The sequence below is a fragment of the Punica granatum genome, chromosome 7, assembly GCF_007655135.1.
Source record: "Punica granatum isolate Tunisia-2019 chromosome 7, ASM765513v2, whole genome shotgun sequence".
NCBI classification, from domain to species: domain Eukaryota; kingdom Viridiplantae; phylum Streptophyta; class Magnoliopsida; order Myrtales; family Lythraceae; genus Punica; species Punica granatum.
In genome coordinates, this window is record NC_045133.1 from 6,163,230 (window position 1) to 6,184,371 (window position 21,142).

The 21,142-nt window shown below is 39.9% G+C and overlaps 3 protein-coding genes and 1 long non-coding RNA gene across 9 annotated transcripts; 1 reads left to right on the forward strand and 3 right to left on the reverse strand.

The window, feature by feature from the left end:
• Positions 1–3,941: 3,941 nt before the first annotated feature.
• LOC116213970 (pentatricopeptide repeat-containing protein At1g02150-like) lies at positions 3,942–6,305 on the reverse strand. The gene has a single exon (XM_031549148.1). It carries the CDS (start codon positions 5,474–5,476, stop codon positions 4,943–4,945), a length of 534 nt encoding a protein of 177 aa, XP_031405008.1. The 5' UTR covers positions 5,477–6,305; the 3' UTR covers positions 3,942–4,942.
• Positions 6,306–6,476: 171 nt separating this feature from the next.
• Positions 6,477–9,557, reverse strand: LOC116213969 (pentatricopeptide repeat-containing protein At1g02370, mitochondrial-like). Of its 4 annotated transcripts, XR_004158182.1 has the most exons (4): positions 9,136–9,557; positions 7,519–8,773; positions 6,990–7,078; positions 6,477–6,495 (listed from the first exon to the last, which is right to left on the reverse strand). XR_004158182.1 is itself a non-coding variant. In XM_031549145.1 (3 exons), the coding sequence occupies exons 1-2, from the start codon at positions 9,415–9,417 to the stop codon at positions 7,526–7,528; spliced, it is 1,530 nt and encodes a 509-aa protein (XP_031405005.1). In that variant the 5' UTR covers positions 9,418–9,557; the 3' UTR covers positions 6,893–7,078; positions 7,519–7,525. The 4 variants fall into 4 exon arrangements, 3 of the variants coding, with proteins under 3 accessions (XP_031405005.1, XP_031405006.1, XP_031405007.1); XM_031549145.1 differs by lacking the exon at positions 6,477–6,495 and having other exon boundaries at positions 6,893–7,078; XM_031549146.1 differs by lacking the exon at positions 6,477–6,495 and having other exon boundaries at positions 6,893–7,078; positions 9,160–9,555.
• Positions 9,558–11,108: 1,551 nt separating this feature from the next.
• Positions 11,109–16,839, forward strand: LOC116213135. 2 transcript variants are annotated; one of them, XR_004158004.1, is made up of 4 exons: positions 11,113–11,571; positions 13,692–14,653; positions 15,278–15,345; positions 16,556–16,839. It is a non-coding gene; the product is annotated as an uncharacterized LOC116213135 (long non-coding RNA). The 2 variants fall into 2 exon arrangements; XR_004158003.1 differs by having other exon boundaries at positions 11,109–11,571; positions 13,692–15,345.
• Positions 16,840–16,977: 138 nt separating this feature from the next.
• LOC116213134 (receptor-like protein 9DC3) lies at positions 16,978–20,104 on the reverse strand. Of its 2 annotated transcripts, none has more exons than XM_031547967.1 (2): positions 17,368–20,104; positions 16,978–17,241 (listed from the first exon to the last, which is right to left on the reverse strand). In XM_031547967.1, the coding sequence occupies exons 1-2, from the start codon at positions 19,930–19,932 to the stop codon at positions 17,038–17,040; spliced, it is 2,769 nt and encodes a 922-aa protein (XP_031403827.1). In that variant the 5' UTR covers positions 19,933–20,104; the 3' UTR covers positions 16,978–17,037. The 2 variants fall into 2 exon arrangements, with proteins under 2 accessions (XP_031403827.1, XP_031403828.1); XM_031547968.1 differs by having other exon boundaries at positions 17,082–17,241; positions 17,363–20,101.
• Positions 20,105–21,142: the final 1,038 nt, after the last annotated feature.

The following is a 21,142-nucleotide window of genomic DNA, read 5'->3' on the forward strand; positions in this document are numbered from 1 at the left end:
ATAATCAAAGTCCCGACACTTTTTCTCCATAAATAACTACTTAGTGATGGCTTAAGCTGCTTCAAAGATTAACCTAAAACGTGCAGATGAGTTGCCATCTCATTATACAGCAATACGAGATTTCTTGGTTGTATTGAGAAGTTCTACGTTAAACTTTTTCTATAATCAAATTGCCAAACTCATACGAACTGCCTACACTGTCAGAGCGACAGTTCAGAAATTTGCAACTTACAAATGGAGATTTGAAGTCTCCTGTCAACCCACTGGACCGAAAATATTCATGAACAATGGGGAAGTTAATGGTGCTCTTTCCACTGAACTTTAATCCATCAATGGCCTTGTCACAATTTATTTCATCATGAGGAAAGTCCAAAAGACTAGGGAGAATATATATATATATATCAATCAGTCTGTATTATCTCTCTCTGTTTTCGTCATCCATCTTAAGCAAAATGAAGAATTCAGTTGAGATATAAGAACAGTAGTGTACAGATGAACCTCTATGCAACACGAGTTGCCTGGAACAAGATGTCTCTGGATTCTCCAGAACCAAGTTCTATCGCCTGTGCTGCAGGAGAGAAGGCATACTCCTGCAAGAAATTAGGCATATTAACATTGGCAATAGCAGGTAATGTTTCAATCACAATGCTTATTCAACAGGCCAGAGAGAAAAAGCTCCGATCATGTCCCCAGTTCATTCACGAATGAAGTAAAATGTTTTGTCTCAAGCGCAAACTCCACTGTGGTTTCAGGATTAACTAGACCAGAAAATGCATTATGTAACAAAATATCGTGGCTCTAATTGGAATATCAGAAGTCTCAAAAATTTAGACGAGTGAGTCAGTACCTTGAGCAGAGGACGCAAATAGAAACTTCCGGGGAATAAGTTATCAAAGAGTAATTCTCAACCAGCAGTAGAGACTGAGTTGCTCCTATGGCCATCATCCCCACTCGATGAAAGTAGCACAGATGGGATGGGTTCTCTAGCACCATCCTTTGTATATACATGAGCAGATATTTGACCAAGCTTCTGGCAAGAGAAAGAATAAGGTTGCTTGAGATAATACCCAGACTGCAGCAATAAGAGAAATGTCAGGAAATAAAGTCATTTGTAGCACGCAGAGGAGATGAATAATGAGAACATACACCAAAAGCTGCAGGGGTAAGTTACTTGTATAACATATAAATGTTCAATTCCTCAATAAGTTACTTGTATCAAATGCAGTTATGGTTTAAAAATACTCCTGAACAACGAGTGTTATAACACTGGACTTGCCTATTGGCCACCTATAATATTGGAGAGAATCATCTTCTCTGTTAATTTCTCAGCCAACTGTTGAACTCATTCTTGAATCATGGAGAGGCAAATAAACAAAAAAGGCAATATTTTCAATTAGACTGTAGCATTTACAAAAGGCGCAACTAAAATCACCACTAAAATATTTGGAAGAACTTCGTTCAGATACGAATTCAAAAGTCTCTTCCAGGGGATGCAAGTGGCGGGTAGCAATAAAGAAGTTAATCACTAAAGACAGCAAGAAAGAAGAGTTAAGTGCTCATCCAAACCTTAGAAGCCTCGACTCTGTAGGTTATGTCATCATCGAGAGGCCCTCAAACAAAGGAACCATCTTCTCTCGTGGTGGTGTCGAGGGCCAAATCACCTTTCCTTAGTGGAGCATTCTCACTGTCTCCTGCAGCTATTACCTTAATGTCAACATCAGAAACGGGGGGCGAGACTGATCCTTCAATGTACAACCCAGGCCGACCCATAAATGGAGCAATTGAAGACTGGCAGCCACCATGGATAACTAAAACCTGCCATAGATTAAGGTTGCTTAACGGTTAAAGGATAAGTTTTAAAGAAGGATACAGAGAAGCAAGCATTTGGGATCAGCAAAATGCGAAGCAATGCTTGCCTGTTGTCCTCTAGGATAAAAAAAAAAAAATCTTACAAAATCTTCTTTTCCTCATCGTCCCTAAAATAAAAGACGACTCGGCAAAGTTGTACTTGCAAAGTTGCACTAATGCTTAAGCTAAAATAAGCAGCCAGGCTTGGACCATGATTTAAAACAATGCCCTGTCTTCCATGGCTTCCTTACTGTAGCAATTCTGAAGAGCTCCATAGGTAAACTTGTTCTTCGCAGGTGCCAGGAGGCTGTGGAAATAATTATCAGCTGCAGCTACCCCTTTGACCTTTGTTATAAGATCCAAGAGTGCCGCATCTCGTTGAATGAATCTTTACACTTTCCAAGAGACAAATTCAAGCATCAAAACAACTACTTGTTGGCACAGGGTAACCAATCCAAGCACGATGTTTTGTTTCATTCTTGTTGTTCACTATAGATGAACAGTATCCATCCTCAAGCAATGATTCTTCACTCATGCATTTTACCTTATTGAATATGAATCATTTTGTTCCAGTAGAAATAACTACCAACTGAGTGATTGAAACTATAAATCGACATTCAAATACACGTCAACGAGCTAGTCATTTGCTCAATTGACAATCGGCATAGACAGGAGATTTTCCTAAGAGCCCATTCAGTTAATGACCGTCCGGGATTCATCTATGCGAACAAAGGTCTGCTTCGATTTGCTCTTACAGGTGGGTGGGCTGAGCGGAGGGGTTTGGCGGGGGGTTTTACGGTTTGCAGAGCAGTTGAGAGCAGTAGTGGCGGAAACAAACGGGCGCCGTCTGCTCTTGACGGCAGGGGCATATCTGCTAAAATTAGTTCGGATACACATAGACATGTAAAAAGAAAGAAAATAGAAACCTCATAACTAAACAAATTAAAAGACCTTGTTACTTCACATTTTTCTCTTCTTCTTCTTCTTTAACGGTTACAATGAAGGCTCATTAGTCTACTACAATATTGAAATAATTCCTAATAGCTAATAAAAACACATGTGTAGTTCCACGACGACTATCCAACCTATAACTTCTTGTTACCAGAGCAAAGCATGTGTCGTTACATTACTTCCTCTTTGATTGTTAGTTTACGGTTTACACTTGGGAAACCAAAGGTGTCTGAAGAGAAACTATACAATACTCACCTTGAGTTGTGATCTTATTCGGATTTCGAGCTGAAAAAGATGTAGACCATGATCTTCCACGGGGAAGTTTGAATCTCAGGTACGGTTAGCACCTAGGTGATATCAGATGTAGAATGTAACCTTGAGACAGCATCGGGTTCCAAGATGTGGATCATGCAAAACTAGAGACACCGAACAGTCCAAATACAAAGGAGTCGAAGAGAATGTTCCGTAACGTGTATGATTAGTTCTCTGATACTCGGGCGAAGTTGATGATGCATTGTGCTAGCTGCTGAGGTTTTGAGGATGTCTTTCAGTTGTTGCATTTCATCAATGCAGTGAAGTAAGACTTAAATAAAAGGTGGTGGAGTAAGCCACAATCCGATGTTTAATTGACACTCGACAATGCCATGGGGGAGGTTGCTTCTGCAATCGAGGGTGATGACGTTTATATGACGGCGAGGGAAGTTCTCAGCACATTTAAGACGGCGCGGAGGCAAGTGCGAAAAAATTCACAGGAAGAAGATTGATTGTTGCATTTTCAAAGCCAGAGAAGACTCCGACTATAAAGATTCCGTCAGACCCCAAGATACTCAAGGATCATCAAGTAAAGGTCATGGAAGGCTGCGTGACAGAGGAATTAGCAATGATGGAAGACATGCTATAAGTAATAATATCCGATTCATTATCGTGTGACCATTGTCTGTCCATCTTTGCAATCAGTCGATGCTCATTGCGCAGTAAGGAAATCAATAGATGGGAAGCAATTGGGCTCTTTATTCCCTATATTCATTCATACCCTCAAGTCGAAAACTTTCATAGCAGAGCTGTGAAATGCACAAGTAAAATCCGACGATTGCCTAGATTGAAACTTGATAAATATACAAGAAAACGGCAATGACCAAGAATGAACAAAGCAACTTCTGGAATCACCCATTAGTGATTAGTAAAGTGCTATACAGTCGGAACAGATTGAAGACCGTTGTAATTGTACCTTGAACAGCAATCATAAACAGTTGATGACAGAAAAACATCGGGCGACCATTATTTTAGGTTTAAAGTTAGGTGCAAAGTACAAACCAATACAATGACAAATTTGGGAGTCAATCTTATAATGGTTGTTCCTTCTGAATCCAATGCTCGATCAGTGAAGGCAGACAAGATATAACTCATATCAGTGAAGAGGAATGATGCAGCCTCTTTAAAGCATTGTCTATTCGACATCTTTGTATCCCAAAATTAGTGAGAAAACTATACAATGACATGGACGACGCAATCATTCCCAAGACAATTGAATAGAGGTTAGATATCAGGTTCATGCGTCCTCGATATCATAAATACTTGGGATTATATATGTAAAGGTCCCTCCCCATGCAATCCAGAAAAAATCTCCAGAATAAATGGAGTAGTACCTTACTAAGAAGTTATGAGGAGGGGCAAATCTTTTCAAGCACCTTCTCAAGCTCATCGTCTATCTCGATCCCATCTTCCTCCAGCATTTTACGCATCTCTCGATCAGTTTTGCCTGCAGCTGCATAAGTCTTGAGTAACAGTCTGTATGCAGTACCTTTGAGACCGCCTACATCCTTTAAAAGATTGAACAATTCATTTGCGGAATCTACATCTCTTCCCCCCTCAAATTGCATCTGAAACGCCTTTGATTGTACGCTCCTCTGGGATCCACTTCCCCTCCTTGCACATGAACACAGCAGCTTTCAGCAACTCCATGCTCCGAACTACCCGCCCTTTCCCCAAGAAATATACCATAAACAGTTCAATTCCACGCAAGAATGGCCTGCTGGAATTCTCCAAGGCATCCTTGAATAGAGCTTCAGCTTCTTCGAGTCTGTCTTGATCCAGATAAGCACTTATAGCAATCTTTACTAACCTATTGTCATAGCTCAAGCAGTCAGACAGACTCCTCGAAAACTTTCCTTAAACCCTCGAAGTCTTTCAATCTATGCAGGCTGCTGAGCATCGCGACATAGCTGCTGTTGTTGATAAGATAAGCCGCCTTCAGGGATGCCCACACCCTCTGAACCTCCCCCAGATTATTAAGACCTGCATAGAGGGTGATAAGATGGTGGTAGGCCTCTCGTTCTTTGGGCTCCACAACCGACTCTAATTTCTTAAGAGCTGACTCTGCTTTCTCAGTGAGCCCTGCCTTGACATAGAGCGAAGCTAGGGTACTATATGTGGTCCAATCGCAAAGAGACGCATAATTTCCTAACATTTTGTGGTAGACCCTCTCTGTTCTCTCCACGTCATCTATGCACGCGTAGCTCTGCATCCACATATTATAGCTCAACAAGTCCAAGGAGATGTTTTTTCGTTTCATCTCCCCCACTAGGCTCAGAATTTTCTGGGGTTTTCTGATTCTCATGTATAGGCTCATAATGTTACCGTAAGGCAAAGGATGGCAAGTAAAACCCAATCCTCCCATCTCCTTGAACAGCAGCAAATGCCTTGTCTTCCATTGCTTCCTTACTGTAATAATTCAAAAGAGCTGTATAGGTATACTTGTTCTCCGCTAATGCAGGTTGTGGAAATAATTCTCAACTGCAGCAACCCCTTTGACCTTTGATATAAGATCCAAGCGAATGGCATAATCCCTTAATGAAACGTCGATATTCCGATTCTCCATCAACTCCATCACCTATGCTTGTACGAAGCAACACAAACATCAATGGGGGTGCATAATTTCCTCAACAGCGACTGCTATTCTTTTTACCGCTCCAACAATTATGCATTTCACAGCATGTGGCGGCAATCTTTCGAGTTTATCAATTCGCAAAAATTACAACAAATCAAACGAAAACCAGAGCAGACTATCCTCAAGCAATGATGTTTCGCTTATGGATCCAATGTTTACCTTATTGTTTATCATTTAGTTCCACTGGAATCACCAAGAGAAAGATCAAAACTATAAATTGAGATCTGATGATAAGATAGTTGAGTGAGCCTCTCCGGAAATAGCTGCTCAATTCGGCAATTAGCATACAAAAGTAATCCGCAAGGAACTTAAACAAAGCGTGGACATGACTGTTGGCATTGATGATCAAAGATATGCCTCAATCATCGGCATTGATGTCAACACTGATTAAAGCTTGAGCTTCGGGTGGAGACTCACCTGAAGCGCGTATTCGTACTTACAGTCCTTCCGCAGGTCCTTGATGATATTCACCAGGTCAGGTTTACTCACCGGCTTCCCCTCTGCCAGCTTCTTGATGAGTGACCTCTGCTTGTTTGGCATCGACCTTGCTGCTGCCGCCGCCGTGCCCCGCTGCCATAGCTGCGAGAGCTTGGTGGCAACCGGACGGCCTGTGCTCATTTTGCTTCCCCAGCTTCCGTTGGCTGAGGAGGGGGGCTTTGGCGAAGGTTTAGCAGTTGTCGGAGCATTGGATGGGCGGAGAGGGTAAACGACATCGTTTGCGCTCTCGACGTTGGTAAGAGCTGATGTATCTGCTAACATAATTTGCAGGAAAAATATAAAATAAAATAAAATATTCGATACATGACATTGAGTGTGAGTCAGGGGAACATATTTGATATTTTGCTTGTGTCAAAGGGGAAAAAAAAAAGAAAAAGAAAAACTGAAGTAAGAGTTGAGTAAGCAATAATCTTATATAGAATTGACATTCGACAACGTGATGGAGTTGCTTCTTTGATCCAGGGTGATAGATGTTAATAAGACACAAAGGATAATTGATCAAAGCCAGGAAAGAGCGCCGAGAAGAGAAAATAGTCGCAAGTGATGCTGGAGGAATTAGCAATGGTGGTAGACGTGCTATAAGTCACAACATTTGTCATCGTGTGTGACGATTGTCATGCTATTCTCAAATCAAAACTCGAATCAGGGTCGTGAAAGAGCTCGAGCTGAACGGACCATTTAAAAGATCAAAACTCAATAAATATATAAGGGAACGGCAATCATTAAGCATGAGCAAAGCTACTACCAGAATCCCACATTAGCTTACAGCTCTACAGCCGGAACGGATCGAAGACGGTTCACTTCTTACTTTGAACAGCAATCCAAGTTGGCAAGCTGTTTGACAGAAAAACAATGTATTACCATTACAGGCTCGATGTTATAATGGTTGGTACAAACAGCAACCCAATACAATGACACGAATTATGTGATCGACTATGTTCCTTGCAAATCTAATGCTCGATCACACGAAGGCAGACAAGAGAGAACACAATCAAAATATCATAACAGCGAAGGGAGAAACAGAGAAATACTACATCCTCCATGATACAGCATCTGCTAAAGCATAGTCTGTTTGACATCTTTGTACCCGGCCAGAAGTTAATGAGTAAACTATACAATGACATGGACGGCGCAATCATTCTCTAGACAATTGAATAGAGGTTAGATATCAACTTGGTGCGTCCTCGATATCAAATACTCGGGAAAATGTATGTAAGCTCCCTTCCTATGCATTTCGGCATATATCTCCAGAATAAATGAGAGTAGCCCCTTACCAAGAAGTCATGAGGAGGGGCAAACCTTTCCAAGCAACTTCTCAAGCTCATCGTCCATCTCAATCCCATCTTGCTCCAGCATTCTACGCATCTCAGGATCAGTTTTGCCTGCAGCTGCATAGGTGTTGAGCAACAATCTGTAGGCAATACCTTTGAGACCGCCTACATCCTTCCAAAGATTGAACAATTCATTTGCGGTATCTACATCTCCTCTCCCCTTGAAATGCATCAGAAACACATTGATCGTACGCCCCTTTGGGGTCCACTCCCCATTTTTGGACATGAACACGGCAGCTTTCAGAAACTCCATGCACTGATTGACCTGACCCTTCCTCAAGAAATATACCATGAACAGTTCCATACCACGGAAGAATGGCCTCTTGGCCTTCTCCGAGGCATCCGTGAGCAGAGCTTCAGCTTCTTCGAGTCTGTCTTGACCCAGATAAGCACTTAGAGCAATCATCACTAACTTATCGTCATAGTTCAAGCAGCTAGACCTCCACTCCTCAAATACTGTCTTTAAACCTTTGAAGTCTTTCAATCTACGAAGGGTGCTAAGCATTATATAATAGCTAAAGTTGGTATTTATGCGAAAAGCTGCCTTCAGGGATGCCCACACCCTATGCACCTCCCCCAGATTACGAAGACCTGCGTAGAGGGTGATAAGATGGTAGTAGGCCTCTTGCTCGTTGGGCTTCATAACCGACTCTAGCTTCTTGAGAGCTGACTCCGCTTTCTCAGTGAGCCCTGCCTTAACATAGATAGAAGCTAGGGAACTATATATGGTCCAATTATGAAGGGATGCATCATTATGTTCTATCATTTCGTGGTAGACCCTCTCTGCTCCCTCCACGTCATCTAGGCACGCGTAGCTCTGCATCCACATATTATAGGTAAACAAGTCCAATGAGATGTTTTGCCGTTTCATTTCCTCTACTAGGCTCAGAATTTTCTCAGGTTTTCTGATTCTCATGTACATGCTCATGATCCTATTGTAAGGCCAAGCAGAACAAACAAAACCCAATCCTTCCATCTCCTTGAGCAGCAGCAATGCCTTGTCTTTCATTATTCCTTTACAATAACAATGCAGAAGAGCTCCATAAGCATACTTGTTCTTCGCAGATGCCGGGAGGTTGTGGAAATAATTCTCAGCTGCTGCAACACCTTCGACTTTTGATATACGAACCAAGCGCATGTGCGTGGCATGATCCTGGAACGAAAAGGGGATATTCCGATTCTCCATCCTCCCCGTCACCTATACTTGAATGAAGCAACATGAACATCAAAGGCGCATGTACATCAGTTATGCAGTTCAGCCTTCACGCAGAATGTCGTGGCAATCTCCCAAGTTTATTAATTAATCACCAGAGATCAAACAAAAACCACAGCAGACTATCCACATTTATCCTCAAGAATGACGCTTCGCTTATGGATCGGATGTTTACTTTATCATGTATCGTTTAGTTTCATCGAAGTTAATCAGCAACAGAACAACCAAACCTATAAATTGAGATCTGATCATGGGAAAATTGAGTGAGCCTCCTCAGAAACAGTCGCTTAATTCGCGGAAATCACCACAAACATGTGATGGTCATGGCAGAAGTAATCTGCAATTACCTTTAGCTTCGGGGAAGAACTCACCTGAAGTGCGTCATCGTACTCACGCTCCTTCCAAAGGTCCGTGATGATATTCACTGGCTCAGGCTTGCCCACCCGCTTCCCCTCCAATGCGCGTACATTTGACGTTCCCCACACGCTCCCTCCGGTAGCTCCGGCGGCCGCCAGATTCTTGATGAGCGGCCTAGGCATTTCCGACAATGAGTCCGCCGCCGGTTTCGCAGCCGTGCCTCGCTGCCATAGCTGCAAGAGCTTGGTGGCTACCGGACGGCCTGTGCCCATTCTGCTTCCACAGCTGGTGTGAGCTGAGGTGAGAGAGGGCTTTGGCGAGGGTTTAACAGTTTCCGGAGCTGCGGGATGGGCGGAGACGAAGGCGGCATCCTTTGGATTCTTGACGACCAAATTAACGGCGTACTAGTCTTACATTCCGCGCGTTATGTGGGCACGTGCATATTATATTTGCGATTACTTTCTTATTTCAATTTTGCTAATCTCTCGTGTGTCCTTTTAAAAAAAAAAAAATTTGTTAGGCTTTTCTTTAATATATCAGCTGATCATAATCCATATTAAATTAACTAATTAGACTTTCTTATAATTTAGTATGTTTTTTTGGGAGACCTTAATAACTTAGTTCGTAATTTATATTAAACGAGTTAATTAGATTTTTGGTCAATGTTGCACAGAATTAATTATCAAATAGAGTTCAAAGAATTGTATTTGTATATTAACGACAGGGAAGACGCTCTAGACAAAAGAACTAAAAGGCCTGTTTATTTTGGGAGTTAAAATTACTTTGATTTTAACTCTAACTCAACACACTATACAATAAAAATAAACATTTTTCAAGTCAAAAATTTTAACTTTAACTTTAACTTAACTCACTACACAACAAAAACACACGTTTCTCAAGTCGAATTTATAATCCCAACTCATTTATCTTTTTCCACAATTAAAATAAAAATTACTTTAACTCTAAATCTAAACGCACCAAAAGGGTCTCATAATCTCTCATTACAATAGTTAAAATTAACAACATATATATAGATGTGGTTCAGTGTGAAGTGAGTTCCACATGAATGAACTTGTGAAAGGTTATGAAACCTATACTAGAAGCGCCTTATGGATAGAATTATATTGATGTCAGGACAAGAATCAGTCTCACCAATAACTTCGAAAACATGAATACAAATTTCGTAATAAGTCATTTTGACCAACAAAATGGACATGCTATATAAAATGATGTAACTATTATTTTTACCGATGAAATTACGAGATATTTTTAACTCGTTCGTTTAGACTAATTCTCATTTGAACAACGACAACCATGAATGAGGTGCTTTCAAGGATTTTTAAACCATACATTACATGTAAAATTCACATAAAAGTGCAATTTACTAAGGGCACTGCATCTCATGGTTTCTGCGCGACTGTTGTTGAATCTTTTTATGAACCAATTCTACTAAACAATACTATTGTTTGAGGTTATATAATTAATAAAACTTTTTTTTTCATTATTTTTAATTATCCAAATATTTTCCGAGAGAATTTAACTTCAATTAGGAGGTTGCTTCCAATAAGGGATATTTGGAACCTGATTGGGGGAGCGCCACATACCAATTTTTCATATGCTTGTATGTATAATTTCTTACTAAATAGCAAATATCTTCTTTTTTTATGTATAATTTCTTACTAAATAGCAAATATCTTCTTCTTTTTTTCCCTTCAGTGTAAGTATTTTGTCAGTTTTTGAAACTTATATCATTAAAAAACAAAACAAGACTGTTACTAAATAGAAAGTTCGTTATTACCATAATTTAAGAATTTTATTTAACAATAAAATAGTCCAGCAAATTCAAAATTTCTTTTTTTTTTTTCTGTGTGAACACTGATATTCAAAAGTTCAATTAAACCCCGACTAATTCAGTCGAGCCAGATCGACCATTAAGGATAAAGCCCACGCAGCATGAATTTTCCGTCTTGACTTCAACAGAAAGCCGTACAGAAAAACTTCCAAACAGTGAAGCTGAGGACTGGACTGGAGCAAGAGAGCTCCATCACAGCCACAGGAAGATAACCTCACTGGCCTTTCTTCCTCCTCCTCCTTCCATCTCTTCTCTCCCTCTCCCTCTCCCTCTCATCAAACTCGCAATCCCCACCACCGGAAACCCAAGTTTTCTATCACCTGCTCCTTTTCCCACCCCAAATCCATAAGCTTCTCCAGAATTCCCGTCGTTTCCGCTGCTATTTTGTTCTGTTCTGCTCTGGTCGATATCGGTTCAAGTTGGGAACAAGAGAACTTGCTATGTTCAATTCAACCGATGATGAGTTCATCGTTTTCCTCAGGTCGAATCCGATGGGATTGCTGAGAGAACTGAGTGTAAGCCCGGCCCGCTCGATGACTTGTTCCTCAATTTGTTCCGCAGGAAAATGGTCCAGGTGAGTGTCAGTTCTTTATCCCTTAATAAGGGCTTCGTTTTATATTTGTGTTTGCATATATGTATATATAAAGTTGCTACCTTTTGGAGCAATGATTGGGCTGTGATGTGATGTGATGATGTCATGATGATTTGTTGTTTGCTTTTAAGGGATAGAACAGGAGGTTGGATGGGATTCGGAGAAGCCCGGTTATGTCTAATCTCTAGAGAGAAAGAGGAGAGAACAGACGAGAGAGAGAGAGAGAGAGAGAGAGCCAGAGCGAGAGCGAGTTTTGTTGAAGGCTCGTTATGAGTGCGAGGTCACGATACCGTCGAAACGTTGTTGCGTGGATTGAAACCCTATGGCTATTATTTGTTGCTTAAGAATGATTGTTTGAGTTATGTAATATTGAATTGGTTGATAAGAGAAAGGTTCAAGGCTGAAAAATATGTATATATATATATATCATTAGTAATTTTGAAGTGAGTGATATGATTGTAATTGCTGATGTGAATGCATAAACAAGTTTGATACTTCATTTTATTGTGGAATTTAATACTCACTGAACGCAGCTCACCCCTGCATATATTTTTCAAATGAGCGAAGAGTTAAACTAACATCATGGGAAAATCTTTTTGGACATTGAGGATCTGCGTGAAGGATTTTGCAATTAGATCCACTCGTAGTGTAGGTAGTAAGGTCATGTAGAATGCTATAAGTATATTACGACTTGAAACTTTTGTTTGTGTGGTTTACTGATGTTGGTGAAAAAGAGTACCCTCTTGAGATGTATACAAATATTGGAGCTTAATGAATTGGTTACATTTAGGAGTTTATGGAAAGCATACTTTTATATGAATAGTTTATGTGGTAATGGATATCGAGAAAATTTAAAGAAAATTCCGTTGAAATTTCGGATCGTGACACTCTTGACAAACCTCCAAATCTCAACATCAAAAACCGATCGGGCTCTAATTTTCTGTAATTTTCCCAGTCAAATTATTCTCTCAGTTTCTCTCTCTCCCCCTCTCTCATTGTTTTGGCCGTCAGGAACAAAATAAAGAATAATCCGCGAGGGGAAAAGCAAGGCGGTGTTAAATTGATTGATCAACATAAATGGCGGTGGGTAAAAAGCAAAAATGAGGAAAAATTTGAACATCATGCATTATACATAAAATTAAATACATACTCAGTTTCTAAAGTGAGTCCTATAATTTGAATTTTAAACAAAAAAAAGGGGCAAAAGCTGTTGCGTAGGGTCCAAGAGCTGCCACACGGTAGCTACCCGTTGGTCTCTCATTCTCAAATGAGAGACGCACTCCAACGGTAGAGAAGCTGTTGCGCATCTCTCTCTCATGCCACATGGGCATGAGAGACACGGCTGAGACAACCGCTGGAGGTAGTCTAAGGTGCAAAGCTTGAGGAGTCATACTGAGGGAAATCGAGGGAAATGAAGTAGGGAGAGTCGGGATATAGGTAGGACACCTCGAAATTGAAGCTAAAACTTGCATTTGCTTAGACAATCAACACGGTTTGGTATGCCCGAGCTGAAATTGTTGCCTTTGTTGTGTTTGTTGATCTTCTCTCTATTTGTTATTTGGGTTATCTTGCATGTGGGTGATTTGCATGTTGGTTTTTCTTTTGACTTGTTATTTGGGTTTCTTGCATGTGGTTGATATAGAGTTGTTTTATGTTGATTTGCGCTATACGATCAAAGGAGCTAGGTTCAGTAAGCTCAGCTATCCGTTTGTATCTGATTCTTGAATTCTGTGTGTGTGTGTTAGTACTTCGTAAGAGCTCGTTAGAATGAAATTTTTAGAGCATCGTAAGTAATTGAAGAATTGAAGGGATTAGAGCTCTTGATATATAGGGAGCTAATACTTAGGTGGTAGAATTGGTTGCGATGGCAATGGCAGTAGGGAATTTTCTTTTGCCTTGAATTATAAGAAATTCTTTCAAATTGGCTGCTTCCTTTGAAATGATTAGTGGCTTTAACTATTTCTCTATAATTTGGAGCCCACGAGTTTTAATGGGTTTTCTTTAAGGATGACGTGGCACCATCTGTCATATTATATATATACATATATTTGGATAGTAAGAGCTTGATATACTTACTGATTTGTCATGTTTATGGTGTATAGGGACGGAAGAGACTGAACCCTTGCATCCGGAAGACTAAACTCATTGAGTTATTTCTTGGGGGTGTTTGTGAGTACTTTATTCCATTATAAAATGATATATATATATATATAATATAATATAATAAATTAGGAAAAATAGTGTGACAGGTTGCAAATCGAGAATTTGGTTGTTGATATATTGTTTAAAAGGATGTTGTGATATATGTGAGAGTACTGGTATTATTGTTGGATTATAATCATGGAACCACTGGACCCGACAAATTACGAATTGGGCTTTGATCGACAGCTGGACCCGATGAAACATAAATAGGGGCCTGATCGGCCACTGGACTCGGCAATATAAATAGGGGTCTGATCGGCCGCTGGACCTGGTGGAATATAAATGGGGAAATGATCGGCCGCTAGATCCAACGAAATATAATTAGGAGGTCTGTTGGGCCCGGTGGACCCGGTAGAATATAAATGATAGTCAACTCTTACCGCCAGATGTTAATAGGCGGCCCCCGCTTGTGAGATATGGATTATGAGAGGAGGAGGGAAGAAGTGGGTGATTTACTTGAAATATGTAGGGTTACGATACCGTTTCAACACTATCATAAGGAATGAGATGCTATGACTATATTATTGTTGTTTGATATTGACTGTTGAGTTAATTGTTTGAGAGAATATGCTGCTATTGGACTTGAATTATTATAGATTATGAATATATTTGATTATATATGCATACGATTGATTGCATGTGAATTTATAATAGTATATTAGCTCATTTTGCTTTAGAATATAGTACTCACTGAAATGCAGCTCACCCCTGCGCGCGCGCGCGCGCGCACACACACACACATATATATATATATATATATATTTCAGATGACTTAGAGGCTAGACTAGTGCAGGAGAAACTTTTGGACATCGGGAATCAACGTGAAGATTTTTGGCAGCTAGATCTGCTCCGAGTTTAGGAAGTAAGCATATGTAGAATAATGTTAATATGTTACGACCCAAAAATTTTGTTTAGTTGTCCTATGGGTGATGTGTGACGATCATGTTAGATGATCTTTTGAGATGGCTGGTTTTTTTTTTAATTATTTTGAGATGTATAGCAAGTTATTGATTAGTATGGAATATTAGAAATTATAGGGGAAACTTTGTTGTAAATTCGGGTCGTGGCAAAAATGACTAAGCTTAATAAAAGGTTGACACATAGAAAGCTCATCATGAAACTTATCTAAAATTATATACTACTTTTAATTTGCCAGTAATCAATTATCAAATTCTATTGAAATGTAAAAATTATGGAAAAATATACTGGTATAATTTTGTTAAAATTTCTGATGTTATAAAAGAGTGATTGAATAGCGGCACCCAAGAAACGCTATGAAAGAATTTTCAGCTTATTGCACTGAAATAATCTTAAGAATACGGCCAATGTTAGTTGACTAGCTGGTACACGATAAATGTCGGTAATTCAGGAGTAAATGTACTGCCTTGTAGCTCCTTAATCAGCCGTCGATGATTGGATCATAGTATGAAGTTCTTATTGATTGTTTGTTTGCTCTTGATCGCAACATATTCGGAGGATGAAAAAGATCACAAAACAAAGGCTTTTCGAGCATCTGTCAGCAACACTGCCGCAGACTCCAGCTCTGTAGTAGAAGTGAGTATAAGATATTTATTTATTTTTAGTTATTTCTTCTACCTGTGCAGGTCATGATCTAGTTCGTAGTCATTTCAGATGCTCGCATATTCACTTTGTTCTAAAATTATCATCCATCTTTAGTTCACTTCTAATTTTGTTTCATATTGTGCTTCTCTAGACTGTTTGCTTATTTGTTGCCGATATATCGATTGAGTTGCTTATAAAAAGAAAGATGATATTTTGATTGAGGGACAAAATACTCTATGAATCAAGCCTATGCCTTATGAATTGTATGTACTCCGGCTTTTCACCGGTACAAAAGAAACTGTTTGGGAAGCCTATGTAACATCTCGTGTGACTTGAAACTGGATTTTCCTTTATCATTCATGAGGTGGATATCGTTGTGCGTCCACCTCATGTTCTTTCTAAAACTGAGATGAAGATATTTTTTTCATTCAACTTGTTGTAGACATTAGACCGAGTGGTAATCATTTTGATATGAAAAATTATGGGCTTATTACACCATATATCCTATGGTTTTACTATTTTCTCAAATCTATCAAATGTTTTAAAAATTCTAAAAAGACCTATGGTTTACATCTTGTTCCAAATATATCCCGTTGTCAATTTATTTGTTAATGAAACGTAAGTAGGCTCCAATTCTATTCCATGATTTTAATTTTTTCTCAAAGTTATTTCATGGTTTTAATTTTTTTTTTCAAATCTATCATGGGTAAAATGTCATAGTGGAAAGAATGGGCCCATTTATGTTCCACGTCAGCAACATCGTTAAATGTTGATGGAGAAATTAAAGCCATAATAGATTTGGAACTAGATATAAATCATGGGCCTTTCTAGGTAATTTTTAAATCATGGGATAAATTTGATAAACGACTGATACCATATCTTGCGCAATAATCCAAAAATTATTACTAGATGAAAAATATATGGGGTTCCCTTTCATGCATGCCATGATGATGAGTTTTCTGGTATTTCCACTTTCTCTTTAGTGTTGCTTGAAGCAAAATGAAAAATTGGATTGGTTTACTAGAGATTTATTGTTTTCCAAAAGGGAAAAAAAAAACAGATTGTGGCAGTATAACTTGTCTCGTAACATTTCCTCCCTCATCTTTTATTTCCAAGTAGCAAAAAAATCATAGTCTGTAAATCTCTTTGAAATGTAAGAACATCTTCATTTGGTGACCTCTCGAGTTAAATGGTGATGTAGGCAAATGCAGGAACAGAGGCAGGGCAGGAGTTTGTGGCGGCGTGGAAGGAATCCATAGCTCATGACTGTTGTAGGATTCCGTAGGACAATGTGGCTCCATCCTAGTTCGATGGAAAAAAAAAAAAAAAAGATTGATCAGTAAGAGGTTCCATTTAATTTTGGGAGAGGGATTCTCAGCTCAAAATTTTGGGATATGAAGAGTGCATAATGAGAGTCTGACTGGCTCACCAAACTTGTAATATTTGGCTTCCATTTGATAAGCTATTCGATTTGCTAGTGCTACAGTCTCTGGTCTCAATTCTTTTACAGTGGTGAGAGAGCACAGTTTTAGATATAATAACGAACATTAGACATGTCAATAGTCTTTTATCGTGTTGATGCATAAGAATCTTCATTCTTGTAGATTTGGTTCCTCACTTTTCGATAAGTACCACTCTACTCCAAACAGATGCTTCAAGTTGTATTGATCTCATTTAAATGCTTCATTTTATTATGGAGAAATAAAATACATGATTACTATCATTCCACTCGAAACCGGAAAAAGAAAAAATGAAGATGCTTATGGATTGAAGAAGGTGAGCTTTCCACTTGATCATTGATAAATTACCATAACCCTCGGTTGATGGAAGCCTCCACGTGCATTGTTGTTTGCTGCTCTTCAATCTTATTAGCCTCCGCTCCTCCTCCTGATTAATTTGTGTTTGTTTATGGAAAGGAGAAAAAAAGTGTTTAGAGTAAATACTAAACGCACTTTTTCATTCTTATAAAATCACATGTTAATGTGCAAAATCAGTCAAGAACAAGTACCTCACATGATTTCTCTGATCTGCGTTTTTCTTCAGCCTATTTGTCTTTCTGCGTCTCTTCCTCTCGACCATTCTCATCATCCATTGCTCAACCTTTCTTCCCAGCCATTTGGGCCTCCCAGTTTCCAACATAATGTACCCCGCTAATATCCCGAATGAAATTCCGCATCCATAGCCCATTGCCACTGCCCTCCATTCAATCCAGTGCCCGAATTGCGCCTTCTCTTCTCCATCTTCGGGGGAAGTCGAAGGTGGTAACTGCTGCTTGTCGGTCCCACATGCTTTTGGCAAGGGATACCCACACAATCTAGGATTCCCATCAAAGGGGTGGCTGAATGTGTCAAATTGCCTGCTATGAGGAATTAGTCCCTCGAGCTGGTTATCCGAGAGATTCAACCAGGAGAGCATTGTAAGATCCGCCAATCCTCTAGGGATCTCCCCGTTGAGCTTGTTCGAGGAGAGGTCCAGCCACTCAAGATTCGTCAGGTTCCCTACAGTAGAAGGGATTCTACCGGTCAAATTGTTATGAGAAAGGTTGAGTCCCTTGAGTAACTTCAGATCTCCGATTAACTCTGGGATATCTCCTTCGAAGAAGTTCCTTGACAAGTCGATGGTCATAAACATTAGCAGAATTCCCTCCAACTCAATGGTAAATCCTTTCATGAACACCGTAACGGAATCTATATAGGGATCCAGAGTATCATTTACCAACATGTATTGTGAAGGGCTCCTTGCTTTATCCTTCATGGCTATGAAGTTGGCAATGTACTTAGCCGGAAGATGACCGTGAAAGCTGTTGTCAGAGAGGTCAAAAATATGCAACTTCGGGAAGGGATGATTATTCTTCCAGGAGCTGTTAATCATACCACCAAGCTTGTTGGATCTCAGGTCGAGCACTTGCAAATTCGGAAGAGTGTCCAACCAATAAGGGAAGGGACCCTCCAACTCATTTTCACTGAGATCCAAAACTTCCAAATTCTTGCAATTCGCCAAAGATTGCGGCAGAGGACCTTTAAGTCGATTTTCACTCAACCTTATCGTCCTCAAGTTGCTCCCTGAGAAAAATATCTCTGGTATCTGACCAAAAAGTTTATTTGCTCGGAGGTCCAAAACGAATGCACTTAAATTTATGAAACAGTGAGGAATGGGACCGATTAAGCTATTATTGGAGAGGTTCACTTCTAGCAGGTTGGCGTTGCAGAGCTGATGAGGAATGTCTCCACTAAACTTATTGTTTGCAACGGAATAGAACCAAATATTGGGTGGTGGAATCGGAACGGGGCCGTCAAAATTGTTATTGGGTAAGTAAATGACTTGAACACTTGAATTTCGGAATAAGTTTATCGGCAGCTCTCCGGTGAAATTATTAAAAGAGAGATCCAAGACTCTCATCGTGTTGCTCTTCCACACTCTCCAAAACCATTCAGGAATTGGACCACTGATCCTGTTTTGAGAAAGGTCCAGATATTCCAGCTCAGGTGAAGAACTCAAGAAATATGGGAACTCGGTCAAGTTGACATCATCCAGTGACAAGACTTTGAGCCTCGGGAAGGAACAGCTCCCATTGTTTGGAAGCATTACGTTAAGGTTCCTCCAAAGATAAAGGTACTCAAGATTCTTTAGCCTTGCAAACATATCAAAGTCAACGGTACCACTGAGGTTGATACCACCGAGGGCCAAGAAAGAGAGGCGGTCAAGGTTTCCAATTGTTGGTGGTAACGATCCAGTAAATTCGCTGTCAATGAGGGCCAAATATTCCAAGGATGTGAGATTCCCCACTGAATCAGGAATTGGTCCGTGGAACTTTGTATACGATAGACTCAAGCGGACGAGTGGGCTACTGCTCCAATTTGTATGGGGGAGAGTGCCCGTGAGATTAAAATTATAAGTAAGAGCGAGACTGCGGAGGTTTGGTAGATGGAAGATGCTAATTGGGAATTTCCCTTGCAGAAAGCAGTAATAAAGACTCAAAGAAGTCAGAGTGGAAGAGAGATTCGTGAAGGAGGTAAGAGAAACTCTGGACATGTCTACAAAACCAAGAGCAAGTTCTCTCAGCTGAGTGAAATTACTAACAAACCTCCTGAAACTACGATCATCTTCTATTGTCAAATATCCACTGTAGTAGCCAGAGAGATCGAGTGAAATTAGGCTGGAAAGGTGATGAGATATCATTTCCAGAGGAATGATCCCCGAGAAGGAAGAACCAGAGAGATTGAGAAGTGCCAACCCTGTAAGTATACCAAACCTCGATGAAATTTGTGAGCCAATGAAATTGTTACCAGCGAGATTCAGCCGCTGAAGATTCCGGAGCGAGAAGAGAGTGCTGTTGGAATGGAGGGCTCCCCGAAGCCAACTGCAACTGAGGTCGAGGCCGATCACATAATCTTTTGACATGTGGCATGTGACCCCATCCCATGAGCAGCAATCGGTGCCCCTTCTGCCACGAGGCCGTCTTCGGATATGAAGTGTTGGCCCAAAAGAAATTACGAAAGTCGCAGTTATATGCAGAGGCGTCCCTTGAGATGGTAAATGTTTGATTGAACTGGAGCAGGGCATCGCACTCACTGGCATGGCTCGGACGTTGGGACGAATAAGGGGATGATGTATTGACGAATAAGGGCATCGCACTCAAGAAAGAGAGGAGGCTGAGGAAGAGGAAGACCCAAGCATCTCTCGTCATATTGTCTCGTTAGTAAGACTGAATGACGATGAAATGTTGTGTTGGGATGGAACGAATTCCATCATTTCATTCCTTAAATAGAAAAAGTATCTCGTTCCCTTTGACACGCTGCTCTTTTACCGTTATTTAGATGCAAAGGAAAAAGAAAAGGAAGGGGAGAGGAATTTTGTATAGAAACTAGATGAAAATCCGGGCATTGCGCGAACGATTAATAAGAAAAAAACATCATATTCAAATATCAATGGAAGCCACACAAAAAAATTACCCACTTACAGAGACAATATGCCTTTCCTGCACTTTGATTTAACTTGAAAAAAGTTAATTTTGAACTTTGCATTGCGTTCCTTAATAACAAGTATTACGCGCAAGCATCCGATATGATTGGGGCATTCATATTATTTGGAATATCTTTGGGGTGACTCGCTCATACCATTTGTCTTAGACTTGTAGTAATGTAATTCACATACGTAGCTGCACTTGATCATGTTGTGTCTACTGACATTAGTTTCTGGCTAGAGATCGATTAAGGATATATATATATATATATATATATATATATATATTAGTGTAGTCTACATGATCGATTTCAAGTCATGCTCGCGATAGCCTTTTTGTTTAATAATTCTGACCTTCCTTTGTTTTATCTGCTCTGTTCTGCACGTCTTGGTGCTTTTCAGGGGAAGAGCCAATTATTCATCATCCTCATCTTCTATTCTTTCGGATGGAAGACTGGATGAGGATTGTATTACTATTATAATACAAGAAACTCGTCTATCCGCTTGATTGATTAGTTATTAATTTTTATTAGTAATTATGTAACCGATATAGTCATCCTTTTTCCTCTTTTTTTTTTTCCCTTCCCAAAAAATTACTTCCTCTACAGAGTGTCACTTTTTAATGGTCCTACTGCTATAGTATGCTTGGAACATCACTGTAACCATCATCATATATACATATACAATCAATTCCTAGCTACCTGATGGCTTGAAGACTAGTCCATTTCTATATCTTTAATTTGCCCCAGCATGCACCATTATTCCACGGGGTAATGTAATTTCAAATAAGACAAGGTTTATTTTTAGTACGCGCATTACTCTTCGG

Excerpts from the sequence above, each read along its gene's own strand:
- LOC116213970 (XM_031549148.1), bottom strand. The coding sequence starts at position 5,476 with ATGGGAGGATTGGGTTTTACTTGCCATCCTTTGCCTTACGGTAACATT.
- LOC116213969 (XM_031549145.1), bottom strand. The coding sequence starts at position 9,417 with ATGGGCACAGGCCGTCCGGTAGCCACCAAGCTCTTGCAGCTATGGCAG. Across the intron at positions 8,774-9,135 it reads GTTCTTCCCCGAAGCTAAAG|GTGACGGGGAGGATGGAGAA; the intron begins GTAATTGCAGAT and ends ATTCAAGTATAG.
- LOC116213134 (XM_031547967.1), bottom strand. The coding sequence starts at position 19,932 with ATGCCAGTGAGTGCGATGCCCTGCTCCAGTTCAATCAAACATTTACCA. Across the intron at positions 17,242-17,367 it reads ACGCAGATCAGAGAAATCAT|GAGGAGGAGCGGAGGCTAAT; the intron begins GTGAGGTACTTG and ends CAAATTAATCAG.